Source organism: Sorex araneus, chromosome 5, assembly GCF_027595985.1.
Source record: "Sorex araneus isolate mSorAra2 chromosome 5, mSorAra2.pri, whole genome shotgun sequence".
NCBI lineage: Eukaryota > Metazoa > Chordata > Mammalia > Eulipotyphla > Soricidae > Sorex > Sorex araneus.
Genome location: NC_073306.1, coordinates 12021844 through 12038258, shown reverse-complemented (window position 1 = coordinate 12038258; position 16415 = coordinate 12021844). Strand labels below are relative to the sequence as shown.

At 42.8% G+C, this 16415-nt stretch overlaps 1 protein-coding gene across 1 annotated transcript in view; it reads left to right on the top strand.

Moving 5' to 3' along the window:
* Positions 1 to 13033, top strand: part of UBE2U (ubiquitin conjugating enzyme E2 U) — a 50029-nt gene extending 36996 nt beyond the window's left edge. The window contains exons 9-10 of the mRNA XM_055138283.1: positions 12459 to 12463; positions 12882 to 13033. Coding sequence (XP_054994258.1) covers positions 12459 to 12463; positions 12882 to 13033 — 157 coding nt within the window. The remainder of the gene's footprint in view (positions 1 to 12458; positions 12464 to 12881) is intronic.
* The last annotated feature ends 3382 nt before the right edge of the window (positions 13034 to 16415 follow it).

Here is a 16415-nt window from a genome sequence, read left to right as displayed (position 1 = left end):
CAATCTGGTTGACCAGATGCCCGCAGGTCATCTTTCTTCCAGCATATTTCTTTCATTGTTTTATTTCCTACTGAGCGGCTAAACAAAAGGATTTCACAAAATGAGGGAAAATTTAAAAATTTTAAATCTCTCTCTTTTTTTTTACCTCTTAGCTATGTTTTCTGTCATCTAGATGGAAATACAGGATTACTAAAAAGCAGTCTGCCTCATTGTAAGTGTGCATAGAAATTGAGGTTCTTAAATTTGATTTGTATAGTAACATGATTGATTATTTAGGTTGGGTCTTCAAGTTAGAGATTCTTCCTTTTTTTTTTTTTTTTTTTGCTTCAGCCACAGTTCAGCTCAAAGCCAATGTGGAGAAATATTGTCGCTTTGTATACTTTCTGTTTTCATAATAAACCATTGGCAGTAGAAAAGTTTTCATTAAGTATAATTTGCAGGAGTTATGTGCATGTTCGGGTTTTTTGTTTTTTTTTTTTTTTTGAAGGCATGTTTCAAGTTTCATTTGGAGTTAGAGAAATTTACTTAGGATATAAGGTTAATAATGCTTTGACAGGAATTCCTTCTTTATTTCCTTCAACAGAACGGTTTTATTTGTTTGATCTTTGGTTCACTAGGCAATGTCAGTGTCCTAGCTCCCCAAATTTAGAAAAAATAGGTGCCTGTCACTTTCAACTTATCCATTCACTTCTACATATGGTTGAGATAATTGTGAGTTGCTTGAGTGCTAGAACATTCTTCTAAATACATTGTTTTGAAGGCATAGGTCAGATTGCCATGTGTGTGGTAGCCTTGTCAGAATGAACCTCACACTTTATGCCATCTGGTGGCTGTGGAGAGTATCTGTAGATCCGGTGATAATGGATTCTTTTCAATTTTTGAGTCAATTTGTCAAAAATACTATTTAAATGTTTTTTGTTTTTGTTTATTTTGCTTTTTGGGTCACACCCAGCAATGCACAGGGGTCACCCCTGGCTCTGCACTAAGGAATTACCACTGGCGGTGCTCAGGGGACCATATGGGATTCTGGGAATCAAACCCGGGTCGGCCGCGTGCAAGGCAAACACCCTACCCGCTGTGCTATCACTCCAGCCCCCTAAATGGTGTTTTTTTAAAGGTAAAATCTTTATCTTCGTACTTTCATAGTGGCAAATATTTAAGTATGCAGAAATTTAAAGAGTAGTGGAATATGTGTCCTAAGATATTAATTATTAAAAGTCTTGTGTTTATCAAAATACAGCCTAGGAGTCCTATACCTATATCAAGGTATAGCCTAGGAGTCCATTCATGGACTCAACTAGGAATTGTTTGGAGATCTATACAAATAAGTAACTATCAGCTCTATATGTGTATATAATATAATACCTTTTCGCGTGCCTCTTTTTAAATTCAAAAATACTTTTATTGCACTCAGATTTCATATTTAAAACATACACACGTGCACACACACACACACACACACCAGACAGAAAATGAGCACAGAGACCCTTTCATCTGCATCGTGCTTAAACAAAGAGCCATCTCTCCTGCCTCCCACCCCCTTCTACTCTTCTTCCATCCACTCATCAATCAAGACAGATTCTTAAGCCTCACCAAATTCGCTTTTACTCACTATTATTGGAGACGACATAAGAGCTCCCTACAATTGCTATGCCTTCAGCCTGAAGGGCCCTTTGTAGACATAGTCGGGGTTTGGGGGTGAGTTAAAAGGTGGAATGTGGAATGTTGAGGAACAGGGCCTTGAAGTCAGATTCCAGGGATTTGAATCTGCCAATCCCTGCCAGTCCCAACTCAGGACCTTGGACAAGTTACCTGACTTCTTTGTTGTTGTATTTTTCCGCCCCCTCACCCAAATGCCAAACAGCAGTGATCATTGTCCTTACCACCAAGGAGTACCACCAAGGAGGTGGCGGAGAGTAAATGAGCCAGTGCTTGGGAAGTATACACACGGTGTAAGGGCTGCATGAAGGAATGACTCATACAGTTTGCTGTTGTGTTTTCCTGTCTGTTGCCCCTCCTTCACTTCTGAGATGGAAAATCTTTCTTCGGAGGTGACTTAGGGGAAGGACATGGGCCTTTAGAGACAGAGCTTTACAGAGATTCTCAGGTGCTCTCAGTTGGTTTCTTTAGCTGTTACATGGAGAAAACATCCCCTGTGTTACACAGGTTCATCTCTTGAATGACCACATACACACACGTGCATCCATGTACTCTTGGGATATGGGCATTCAAAAACCATGAGTTCTTGAGGAAAGGGAACTCCTGTCCCCTTATTTTTAGGGTTAAAGTGGTCTCAATTAGAAACTTGTCAGAGCTGTAAGTTTTGTCCCAGGCTAACACACAGAATACAGCACTGGTTCTGGCCATGTTGATTTTAGTCCCAAGTTCTGGCTCCTCCACTCAGTGGAAAGGGACCCACAGACTTGGTTGCCCTGTGCATACTCTCTGCCCGACTCCCAGAACTCTGTGGCACCTCAGCCCTGCAAGTGGGAGGGGCCACAGGCCTTCCTGGGTTTCCCTGCTCTTGGCTTAGCATCTGGCACCCAGTGGGCATGCCGGTAATACTAGTTGAAGCACACCTTTTCTGTCTCCCTCATCGTAAGTTAAGGATCAAAAGTTAAAGGCAGTTTATTTTAGGAACAATAAAACGTGGGTGTTGACTTTTCTTAAGGATCATCCTAGTGTAGAGATTATGGTTGTCTTTGGAGAATCTGAAGGACATGGTCAAAGAATAGCGATTAAACACGGGGGCTATAATTGGCAGAACCATTTATGGAAATTCTTGACTTTTCATGGTTTTTTTTATTTGTACGAATAGGAACCTACTGTCATTATAAGCAACACATAGAATTTGAATGGAGAATCTAATCAGAAATGACTTTTTTGGTTTTCCTGGAGAAATAGTGAAAGGCACAAGATAAGTGAGCTGGGCGAGCTCTTGTTTGGGCTTGAGGCCATAAAGAATGGTTTTCACCAGACTCCATAGCGAAATGGTCAGTTTTGCATCACAGAGAGATCTGAGTACTCTAAGCTTGGGCAGTCAGAAAAAGTTTCCATAAAAGGTATCAATTCTGGTGGTTTCTAAATAGTTTTGAAAGTGAGTGTTGCTCTTCTCCATACACAGGAGGCATGGGAGTTGTGCCTGTGTCCTGGGCATCCCGCCTGCCTCCCAGGATGATCACTGGCTCCTCTGTGGGGGAGGGGGCTGCACATCTGAGAGTCGCTCACCCTGGTTCCCATCAGCCTCCTTCCAAATCCCCAAAAACCTTCCTACACTCTTATTCTTGTTTCTTGTTCTGGTCAAAGTCCTTTCCTTCCAGCTCAGATAGAGAAGGGAACACCAAGTAAAGGATGTTTGGAGGACCCGCGGGTTGTGCCGAATGTAGACTACAGATCAAGCACAATGGCCACTCAATGACTCTATTGCAAACTAAAACACCCAAAAGGAGAGAGAGAACAAAAGGGAATGCCCTGCCCCAGAGGTGGGGTGGGGTGGGAGTGGTGGGAGGGATACTGGGATCATTGGTGGTGGAGAATGGGCACTGGTGGAGGGATGGGCACTCGATCATTATATGACTGAAAGGCAAGCACGAAAGCTTCTTAAGTATGTAACTGTACCCACAGTGATTCACTAATAAAAAAAAAGTCCCTGCCTTCATCTTTAAATGGGGTGTCCACCCCTAAGGCTGTCTACAGAAATTTAGGGGGAGGGGGTGGAATAAAGTTGGCCATTTTCTGCGGTGTACTAATGAGAAAATCATGAGCAAAAAGTGATTAGCCAACTTTCCCAAAGTAATCAATAAACCCACTTGGCTTTGGAAAACTAAGACTAAATTGTTTTCTGCCTTTTAAAAGCTGAGGGTTTTTATTTTGGGGTTGTTTTTCTGTATTTGGGGTCAATCCCACATTCTAATGTTAATTTCCTTCTTTTTTCACTCAGAAAATAATGTGATTTAGCAAACGCTTTTCTCTCTTAGACATTCTTTTTTATTTTTTTCTTTTTGGGTCACACCTGGCAATGCACAGGGATTACTCCTGGCTCTGCACTCAGGAATTGCCCCTGGCGGTGCTCAAGGGACCATATGGGATGCTGGGAATCGAACTCGGGTCAGCCGCGTGCAAGGCAAACACCCTACCTGCTGTGTTATTGCTCCAGCCCCTCTTTTCTAAACATGTGATTTGGCAGTTGTGTCAATTGAGAAATGACCACCATAATAAATTTAGTTAACATTCTTCATTTACATAATTGCACTAATGTGTGTGTGTGATGAGAACCTTAAGATTTATTTTCTTAGGCATCTCCCTTACATGCGGCCAACTTGGGTTCAATACCCAACATCCCATCTTGTTCCCGCAGCACCACCAGGAGCGACTCCTGAGTGCAGAGCCAGCACTGCCAGATGTGGCCCACAAACCAAAAAAAATTTTTTTTAACTTACTCTCTTAGCACCTCTCAACTATGCAATACAGTCTTGTTAACTATAATAGAGTCAGATGCCAGCCCTTATCTCTTTATGTTCTCTAACCGGAACTGGGTACGTCTGATGACCTCCATCCATTGTCCACCTCCATCCTCTGCCTCTGGTGACCATCAGTCTGTTTCCTGGACCTGAGGCTTGGTTCCATTGTGCTAGCTCTGTTCTGTATTAGACTCCACAAATTGATGAGACCATCAAGTGTTTGTCTTTCTCTGTCTGACTTCTTCCATTTAGCATAATGTCCTCAAGATTCATCCATGTCGTCACAAATGGCAAGATCTGACTCTCTTGTATGGCCGAGACTTTTCCTGTGTGTGTATCTCATTCTCCTTGTCTGTTTACTCGTCTATGAAATTCCAGGGTTGTTCCTATCTTGACTACTGTGAATAACGCCACAGGGAGCATGGGGTGAATTGAATGTGCCTTTTCATGTCTGTGTCTGTCTTTTCAGGAAAATACCCAGAAATAGAATTACTGTTTCTCTAATGACTGCACCAATTTATAGTCCCATGGTGCACTTTTTGCCACCACCTGCTGTTTTTGTCTTTCTGTCTGACTTATTGTCTTTGGGATAACAACATTCTAACAAGCACAAGGTGGTACTCATTGCTGATGGGATTGGCAGCTGCCTGATGACCACCAGGGACATTGGGCATCTTCTGTCCCATTTGGATGGTTTCACTTCCATTTGGTTAATGAAATCCTTCACTCTTCAGTAGCCTTTTGGTTCCATGTAGTTCCACTTGTTTAACTGTGTGTCTATTGCTTTTTTTTTTTTTTTACAGTGATACAGTGATTTTAATAAGAAAATAAAAGGATCTTAGCTGACATTATACTTTATTTTTTGTTTTGGGTCACAAATGTCTATTGCTTTTACTTTAGGTATCACCTCCAAAAGTTTATTACCAGGATCAACACGAAAAACTTATCACCTAGGTTTTCTTATAGAAGTTGCATAGGTTTGTTTGAGTTTTCATCTGAATCTTTCATTCCTTTTGAGTTACTTTTATCATATGGTATAAAATAGTATTCCCCCCGGTTTTATTTTTACATATGGCTCTTCAGTTTTCTTAATACTACTGATTGAGTAAATTATCTTTGTTCTCTGGTTGTAAATTTATTGGCCCTATATGATGCAATTATTTCTGGGGCCTCTAGTTTGTATCATTGAGCGGTGTACATGTTTCTAGGCCAGTACCATACTGTTTTGTTTACTATCACTTTGTATCTAGTTTGAAACCAGGGAGCATATTGTGGTTCTTTGACAAGATTGCATTGACTCTTAATGATCATTTGTGGTTCCCAAACTTGCTATTTTGTTTTGTTGTTGTTGTTGTTTGTTTGTTTGTTTGTTTGTTTCTGTGATACACCGAATGGTGCTGAAGGGCTACTCCAGTACCAGTGCTTGGGGTCCAACCTGGTTTGCTTAGGAAAGCATGTGGTGCTCAGTTTAGAACCTAGGGCTCGCACATATAAATCATGCCTTCCAGCCCTATTTCCCTGTTCCCTCAAAACTTTCTTATGTTTATAAAATGTACACTGTATCTAGTTGTGCTTGTGTTTTATAAATTAAGGACTTTGTATACTTTGCAATAGTTCCTGCAGAAGGTGACTTTTGTGAAGATGTAATTTAACTCAAAATCAATGTTCCTTTTGCATTGTTGCTTCCCATGCTTTCTATATTATTAGAGGGTTATATAGAAAATGTTTTACATTAATTTTGTGACTTCTTTTCAAAGTTGTTGAAGTTAAACTTTGTTTTATATTTTTTTTTAAAAAAAGATTATATTATTGAATCACTGTGAGCTAGACCTTTAAAAAGCTGTTCATGATCAGGTTTCAGTCATACAGTGTTCCAACACCCATCCCTCCACCATTGGACATTTCCCAGCACCAGTGTCCCCAGTTTATACTGTGTTTCTATAGGTTTGCCTAACTGTGTATTTAATGTGTTTTGAAGCAGCAAAGGAAGTCTTTTTTTCCCCTGCTGCAAAGATTAAGCCAGGAATGCCATCTTGTGGTTAAAGGAAGAACTAATGCCAGCAGGAAGATCGGAAATAGCCCCTAAAAGGAACATTTTAAAAAACATGGCCATGAGAAAAATCATATAATTTGAGATAATTTCCTCAAGCAACAGAATTAAGAAAACTGGGTCTCCTGGAAGGACTCAGGGGACCATTTGTGGTACTGAGGATTGAACCTGAGTTGGCTCCATGCAAAATACAATGAAATAAACTTGAAGAAATACGCAAATACGGAGCCATGCAAGAATTGTGCAGTGCCAGATCCCCTACTGGGGTGTCGCTGCTCAGTACCTGTCTGTGCAATGGGTCCTCCAGATAGGCTCAGACCATGGCCAGCAAAAAAAGTTGGAGCAGAAAGACCTCACTGAAGACAAACAGTCAATTTAAAGAAGAAATGAGCAAAAGCAACAGAAGTTTCTCAAGGCTGTCACGCATCCAGTGAAGCTTGGTGATCAAAACTCACGTCAAGAAACACAAAATGAGCTCAAAAGAATTTCAAGACAGATCATGAGAAGAGTGAGCTGTTCAAACCTGTAATTGCTACTCAAAAAATGAGCATGGGGCCCAAATGTTACCAAAATCACTCTAGAATCTTTTCTTGCAGGGGAGAGAAGGAAAGGACAAGAATAGACTGTTAAACTTAAGTTAGGTGTGAAAATAAAAGAAACAGACTGTAAAGCGGAGGAAAGCCTTTGTGATCAGTGGCCATTAAACGTTCGAATTTCATCCTGAGCTCCTATATGGAAAAGGAGAAACAGGTTATACCTGTTAGAGTCAGGAGAAATGGGTCACCCATTGATGATTCATTAAGCACAGGTGGCACATATTTAAACCTGTACATCTCAAAAGATATAGATGAGATGAGACGGGTATTATTACCATAGGCAGTTTTTTAATTTTTTATTAAAAGCACCATCATTTATAAGGTTGTTTATTATACAGTTGTTTCAAGCATTTAGAGTTCCAACACCACCAGTGTGAAATTCCCTCAACCAGTATCCCCAGTTTCCCTCCCAAACCCAACCTGCCCCCTTTGGCACATCACCTTATTTTATATTGCTTATTCGAACAAAACTTTAGGAACTGGCAAATAGAATGATCAGAAAATAAATCAGTAAGGGCCAATTAGTGATTACTCCATGATTTTGACTTGTGCAAATAAGAAAATTAAAACCACGTAATGAAATAAAATACCAAAAAATGCCTATTCTCATTTACATCTATACATTTTCAACTGGAATATATATTGCATTAAATTTTATCTTATTCCTCAGATCTCATGATGATAATAATCATGTCTTGTCTTCAGAGACAGTTTTGAAAGACTCTGCACTAATTCTTCAGAGAAGGGCGAAGCTAGTGACTCCTCCATGGGTGAGGCTGAGCTTGGTGAAAGAGGTGACTTAAGGAAGACAGCAGAGAGGAGCCAAGAGAAAAGGAGTTGCTGACGCTGCTCTTTTTGACAAAAATCTTTCACCAAGGGGACATTCGAATGAACAAAAAACATCAAACACTCTTTATTTTGAAGGAAAAAGAAAGAAAACTGGAGAGCCACATGTAAAAGAATGAAACCAGACCACTCTTTTGTACCATATGCTAAAAGTAACTCAAAGTCAGAGAGAAAATCAGAGAGAGACCAAGGGGAAAGTTCCCTCAAAAGTGTCCTTTGACAGATGGAATAGAGAAGGGATCACTAAGAAAATGATGGCTGGAGGAACCAGTCGGGATGGGATATGTGTGCCGAAAGTAGATAATGGACCAAACATGATGACCTCTCAGTGTCTGTGTTGCAAGCCACAATGCCCAAAAGTAGAGAGAGAGTATGTGGAATATTGTCTGCTATGGAGGCAGGGGGAGGGTGTGGGAAAGGGGAGTATACCAGGGATATTGGTGGTGGGGAATGTGCACTGCTGGAGGGATGGGTGTTTGATCATTGTGAGATCATAACCCAAACATGAAAGCTTGTAACTATCTCACAGTGATTCAATAAAATTTAAAAAAAAAAGATGCAAACACAAAAAAAAAGTGTTCTTTGGCTCTGCTTAGAGCTTCTCTCTGCACGTGTAAGTGTAGAGGCGGGAATCCTGGTATCCCAAGTCCTATTCAAATGGCTCTGTCCTCTCATTTCTGGCTTGCTCACCCACTCCAAATGTCTTTTATTCACATCAAAAATTTTTACTGAACACCTTCTAGTGCTTTGACCTTTGTGCTAGGTCATCTAGAAAATGAGAAAGCATCTCCGTTGTACTGAGAAGGAGGATGGGGCCTGGGGAGTGAGCTCAAAGGACTGGAGTGAACGCTAGGTCCAGAGTTGGACCCCCAGTGCTGCACGCTCGTCCCCCTCCAAGCAACGCCAGATGGAGTGCTGGGGGTCCCTAGCACCAACAGGTGTGGCCAGCCTGAGCACTGACCCTCAAGTCTGCACAGCCAGGCTGAGTGACAGCAGGACTCTGCCTTGGAAAGGCTCTCAACCACCCATTCCACCCCAAAAAAGAAAGAAAGGCGATGAAGAAGGTGAACTGAGAAGAGGTTTTACATTCTCTGAAGTCACACACCTTGGGCTGGGGAAGTAGCTGAGAGAGGTAATCTTGTGGGCTTCGCATGCCCGACTCAGTTCAATCCCCACGCACTGTATGGTTCCCTCAAGCACCTCTGGGAACAACCCCCTGAGCACCAAGCTGGGAGTAGCCTGTGAGCAGTGCCAAGTGCAACCAAATCAAGTGATACACTTGGTGCTCAGGGGGAGCTTGCGGTTCTGGGGGTCACCCCGAAGTTGGTCACGCGCAGAGCAAGCAGATTTCCCTCTGGCCTTTCTCTCCGGCCCCAAAGTCATGGGCTAGGTAAGTGGCAGAGCTTCACCCACGTCAGGTGCCTGCCTTTGTCTACCACATCCGGCTTTGGCTCAGACTCTGAGCATACAGTGGTGGCTTTGCACGGAGCAGACGGCATGATTCAAGGGGGCTGTTGCCGCAGAGGAGAAAGTATTTCTTCTTGAAAGCGACCCCAAAGGCTCTCCTCCCCTGTGGCGTCATCCTTTGAGTTTGAGTAAACAGCCATCACGTCTCTCTCCCACGTTCCCCTGAACTTTCCTCTTTTCTTTCGGGATTAACCCACCCAATTGTCGACCTGCTTCCTGAAGTCCTTCATTTCTGTTTTGTTGTTGTTGCTTTGTTTTGTTTTGGTGCCAAAACCCAGCACCAAGTCCCCTCATTTTTATTATTGTCTTTTCGGGATGGAGTTTATTCCTTTCTTTCCTCTCCCAGAGTGTAACCCCAGCGTTTCCCGGGAGTTTTGCATGTAGTTCAGAATCTGGGGGCACCTACTTTCCTGTTAGCACAAGGTGGAGGCTCTTCTCTTTTCATCTCTCCGCAAAGAGAGGAGTTTGGGGGCCAGGGCCAAAAGAGTGCCTGGAAAAATAGACAGTAGCCAAGAAAAACAAACCCCAAGTTTCTGCCTATACATCTGAGGCTAAGGGAGGTTTCTGAGGGAAGCGGGGAGAACAGGAAGGGACTCAGACAATGGTGGAAAGGAAGGTTATCACTCTGGTGGTGGGTTGGGTGCTGTAAGGTGGTATTCTTACAAATTCTCCTTTTGGGGTTGGGGGGCTTTTTGGGCCACACCCAGCGGTACACATGTGTTACTCCAGACTCATGCACTCAGGAATTACTCCTGGCAGTGCTAGGGGGACCATATGGGATGCTGGGAATTGAACCGGGTTGGCCATGTGCAAGGCAAATGCCCTCCCCACTGTGCTATCGATCCAGCCCCTCATAAGAATACTCTTAAGACAACATGAATACCAGAGCCAGAGAGAGAGTATAACAGGTAAGGCATCCACTTGCCTTGGAAGCAGCCAACTAGGGTTGAATTTGTGGCATCATATATGGTCTCCAAACACCCCAGGAGTGATCCTTGAGTACCGAGCCAGGAGTAAGCCCTGAGCACTGCTGGGTGTGACCCAAATTCTAAAACAAAAATAAGAACTAAACCAAAAAAACAATAATACCCTTGGACATCATCTTTTCTCAATAAACAAAATCATCTTGAATCCCAGAATATGACCTTATTTTGAGATAGGCTCTTAACAGATATAATCAGCCAAGATGAGCCTGCATTGCTTAAGGCAAGTCCTTCTAAGAAGAAGAAAGGATTCAGATGCACCCTGGAATGAAGCCGCGTAATAACAGAGACAGAGATTTGATGATGTGACAATGACTAGCCCAGGAACCCTAGGGATGGGTCAGAGTGAGCAGAAATTAGAAAAGAAGACGAGGAAGAATTCTTCCCTGCAGCCGCCCATGGAGCATGGCCTTGCTCTGCCAGACTTTCGCCTTGGAAACTAGGAAAGAATAAATTTCCCGTTATTTTACATCATGACAGATTACCTGTGTGTGTGATGAGCTGTTTAGAGCCGCCCCTAAGGACAGATACGTTGCTCAGCCAAATGATTTCATATTATTCTATCCCTCATGATTAAATCAACTAATATTATCTTAATATTGAAATATTATGTTGAAATATAATGGACTGGAGTGATAGCATGGTGGGTAGGGTGTTTGCCTTGCATGTGGCCAACCTGGATTCAATTCCAACGTCCCTCACAGAGAGCCGGGCATGCTACCAAGAGTATCCCACCCGCACGGCAGAGCCTGGCAAGCTACCCGTGGCGTATTCAATATGCCAAAAACAGTAACAAGTCTCACAATGGAGACGTTACTGGTGCCCACTTGAGCAAATCGATGAGCAAATTGATGACAACTGTGCTACAGTGCTATTGAAATATAATATTGATAATAAATATGGAAAATATTGGTGTCTCTCCCACATTCCCACCCAATCTGTTTGATTTTTAAATGATAGTTCTGTGGGGAAACACAGATTGGAAAAGCCCTTTTGTCAAACTCAAAATGGCACCATGTTGATAGCTGTTGCTCTACTTGTCTGTTTCATTGGAATTTGTTTGTCCTCCTTTTTTCCTCAAAGGTAATAGTGCCAGGGTTCATTAGGCAATGAGCTTATTTCTTCTTCTAGGTTTTTTACTGCTTTGTGTCAATATAACAGAGAAAAAAAATCTCAAAAACCTGATTATCAAGTTAAAAAAAATGGACTCCAATCAAGCCCAGGTAAATTGAGTAGTCCTTTTTTTCCTGCTTTTAAAAAAAAATTACTGGATGGGGCTGGAGCGATAGCACAGTGGGTAGTGCATTTGCCTTGCACGCAACCGACCCGGGTTCGATTCCCAGCATCACATATGGTCCCCTGAGCACCACCAGTAGTAATTCCTGAGTGCAGAGCCAGGAGTAACCCCTGTGCATCTCCGGGTGTAACCCAAAAAGCAAAAAAAAAAAAAAAAAAAAAAGTACTGGAATGTCACAGGCAAGGGGTGTCGGCCCTTACCTGTCATGCCAACAATCCTGATTTGATCCTGGGTACAAAATATGGTCCCAGAGCGCTGCCTGAAGCAATCCCTAAAATAGGAGTAAGCTCTCACCCACATTCTAAACCACGCACAAGAATACTGGTCTTAGTCATTAATTTAAATATTCAACTAAAATAAATGTAAATAGGTGAGACCTTATCTTGTATCTTCTTTTCAAGGCTGCTATAACTTTATCATTGATTGCCCATTTAAGAACTTGAAAAGAGAACCAAAATGCTAAATACTTTGTCGCTTACTGTGATGAATAGGCTAATAGACAATTCGAAGTTATATTTTTTTACAATGAGTTAGAGGATTTTCATTCTCTTCATGCGCATAAGACACCAAAAAAATCTACTCATTTTTTGTCATTTTAAACATCCCATTAGGAAGGATATATCTGCTAATACATAATAAATAACCTGTGAATAAATAAATCTCCTTTTCTGGGTCTGTCCATTGCCAACATCAGGCAAAACTGTGGCAATACCACATACTGCCTCCAGGGGAGCTCCTGTGCCCATACCCTCTGCGCAGGCTCAGTATGGAAGGCTGGAGCATCCTTTTGTTCTTTTTCTTCTTTAAGGTCTATTTATTGAGACAAACAATTTACAAAGCCGTTCCTAATAGAGTTGCTTCGGGACTGGAGAAAATAGTATAGCGGGTAGGGCACCGGCTTACCTCTACCCAGTTTCCATCACCCCCAGGTGGTCCCCATAGTCCGGCCAGGAGTGATCCCTGAGCTCAGGACCAGGAGGAAGCCCTGAGCACAGGCGGGTGTGGCCCCCCAACCAAAACCCAAAAAGCAAGCAAATGGACTCAACGGCTTGCTCCAAGGTTTAATGTACAGCGGACGTGAGGTCTAGAAGGCCGGAGAGGTTGCTGGCAGCTCTCAGATGATCCTGGGCATGCCTCGACCCCCAGGTCTTCTGAATTTCTTTTTCCTGCCCCCCACCGCAGACCTCAGTGTGCCCACCGAGAGCAGCGACTCGCGCGCGCAGTCACAGAGGCCTCTCTGGCGCATTGACGAGGGGGACCTGCCGTCGGAGGAAGTGGATCATTTGCTGAGCTGGGCGGAGACGCTGGACGAAGCCGCGCTAGAAGAGGATTAGGGGTCCAGGCTGCGCCCGGCCGGCCGGCGGCCCCTCCAGGAGCCGGGGCGGGGGGCCCAGGCTGGCCTCCGCCTCTCCTCGCCAAGCACAGCTTAACAAATACAAGTACGATCCTCTGGGATTGCGTGCGCAGCTCGGATGCTTTGGAGCTCGGCTTCACCGTTTCACCTTAACTTAGCCAAGGTGGGGGGGCTTGATGGTTTCTTTTGGCGGGACACGAGTCAGGGAGAGGCCCGGGTAGCTGGGAGCACCCAGGAGGGATAGCGGGGAGCAACCAGGAGGGATAGCTGGGAGCATGCAGGAGAGATAGCGGGAAGCACCCAGGAGGGAAACAGGAAGCACCCCAGAAACATAGCAGGGAGCATCCAGGAGGGATAGGGGAGCTCCTAGGAGGGGAGTGGGGAGCACCTAGGAGGGTAGTGGGGAGCACCCAGTAGCTCTGGGGCTGAGCATGGGGAGCTATCCATCTGCCTGAACTACAGTCTGGTCTGGTTTCTACCATATCCCCGGAGTAAGAAGTCCTCCATCTTCCAGGCTTTCTCTGGTTTTTACTTGGACCCTCACCCACCATCTCCTCATTCCTATGTTTCTTTTCATCCTCTTTTCACCATCCTGCCCACTCTACAGCTCCACTGGTGACCCCTCATCTCAGATATGTCTCCTCCTTGGACCCTGCATCCTCCCTCCCAAGACACTAACATTCCCAGTTTCCTGACAGTTGATGAGTGGTTGTTTAATTTGTTTTATAATCTCTCTCTCTTTCTCTCTCTCTTTCTCTCTCTCTCTCTCTCACACACACATTGCCAGTCAAATATGCCTTTTTCTTATACCCTGGGATTGAAAATTCACTGTGACTACTAAAAATTCCACTTTATTCAGAATATGGCGAAGTTCTGGGCTAGCTCACTGGGCCTCTAGACTAATTTTCAACATTATAGATCACTTTTCTCTCTTTTAAGTGTGTATTGCCTTATCTTCTGAGAGACTTATTATTTTTTAAGCTTCTTTAACTAGGGAGTGGGAGGAAAGATACACCTGTAAGTGCTTAGGCATTATTCCTGACTGCACTTGGAAATCACTCCTTATTCTGAATGGTGGTGGGGAGGGGAGCATACAAGATGCCGAGGATAGACCTTGGGTCGGCTACATGCAAAGCAAATGCCCTACCTGCTGTATTATCTCTCCAGCCCAAGAGAGATTTGTTTGTTTGGGTTTTTTTTTTTGCTTTTTTTTTTTTGGATGAGCAACAGGCTGACAGTGATATAGTGATACAGCAACAAAAAATGGTACAACTGCTCATCATTCTCAAGTACATGTGGTGGTCATAGCTCATTGTTTTCATTTGCATTTCCCTAAAGCCTATGACGATGACCATGTTTTAGTGTCCCAATTTGCCATCCTTTTGTTTTCTCTGATGTCTAATTTTTACCCACTTTGTGTAGGGTTGGTTTCTTGTACACTCATACACAACCCCATTACTAAACCTTGAGCATTTTTTATGTATTCTTGCTACGAATCCTTTATCAGATAAATTATTTGCAGTTACATAACTTATCACCATGTAGTTAGCCTGTCCATTATTTTCTATTTGGTCTTTTTTTGTGGGGGTGGTGATTGAAAGAGTGTTATTTTTACATTTTTAGTTCTTCGTTGGTGTGACATCAATCAATGCAATTGATTTCTGCATTATTGATCTGGTATTGATTTTGAAACATCACTAACCTCACTTATAGATTCGGACAGATTTTCCACATAGACATTTATACTGTCTGCAGATAAATATAGCTATGCTGCATGTTCCTCTTTTTTTAATTAAAAAAATTAAAAATAGAAGAGAGTGGGGCTGGAGTGATAGCACAGCGGGTAGGGCGTTTGCCTTGCACGGGGCCGACCTGGGTTCGATTCCCAGCATTCCATAATGGTCCCCTGAGCACCGCCAAGAGTAATTCCTGAGTGCAGAGCCAGGAGTAACCACTGTGCATGGCCAGGTGTAACTCAAAAGGCAAAATAAATAAATAAATATAGAGGAGAAGTTGGGCCGTGCCTGGAAGTGCTCAGGAATCACGTAGTGCCGAGAGTTGGTGCCTGTGAGGCAAGTGCCTTCACTCCTGTACCATCCCTCCAACCCTCTTTGTTCCTTGAGAATCTAAATATGTTTATTTCTTTTTCTTGCTTTAGGAGGGGAGTGTGCAGGTCAGCATTCCTAGTACAATACTGAAAAGAGATGGTATAAACAAATACTCTTTTGTCTTGCTTCTGAACATCAGGAGGGAAGACATGAGTCATTTTGTTCAGTGGAACATTAGGGGTAGATTTTTTTCAAAGATGCCCATTCTTCTGTTAAGAAGAGTCACAATATTTTTTTTCCCTCAGAAAAGGAAGTTCAATTTCCTTGATTGATTTTTCACTGTCTCTTGCAAGGAGAGTAATTTTTTTCTTTACTGGCTCATTGATACCACAAAAATGCCTCCTTTTTTTTTTCCATAAAACTGGGAGTTATTAAAACAATCTCACATTGCTAGGATAAATTCCATAGTGTAAGTAGATAAATGGTGTAATATTATCCTTTTATCTGTAGTTCACTTGGTTGGTTAACCTTTTATTTAGAATTTTTACATCAGGGAAATCTATAGTTTTCTCTCCTTCAAGTCACCTTTTCTCCCCTTCTATTTATTTATTTATTTATATTGAATTGCTGTGAGATAGAGCATTAAAAATTGTTCATGGTTGCATTTCAGTCATACAATGTTCCAGCACCCATCCTTCCACCAGTGCAATTTTCCAGCACCATTGTGCCCCGTTTCCCTCTCACCCGTTTAAGTCATCCACCATCCCAGCCTGCCTCTGTAGAGGGCACCTCTCCTCTCTCTCTCTCTCTTTCTCTCTCTATTTCTCTCTCTCTCATTTTAGGCATTATGGCTTGTGATACAGATGCTGGAAGGTTATCATGCATGTCTCTTTACCTGCCTTCAACACTCAGTTCTTGTCCAGAGTGATCATTTCCAAAGAGTATTGTCACAATGAGTCCTCTTTTAATATTAACTATCCTCCATCTCCCACACCATTGACCAACCACTGACCAGTCCTCCAGGCCCACTTTTCTGGCCTTGGATATTAGTTTCATACTTTTTTTTGTTATATCTCACAAATAAATGCAGTCCTTCTATATCTGTCCCTCTCCATCGGACTCGTTTCACTCAGCATGATACTCTCCAAGTCTATCCATTTATAGGCAAATTTCATGACCTAATTTCTCCTAACAGCTGTGTAGTATTCCATTGTGTAGATGTGCCATAATTTCTTTATCCAACTGTCTGTTCTCAGGCACTCAGATTGTTTCCAGATTCTGGCTATTGTGGAACAGTGCTGCAATGAACAGAGA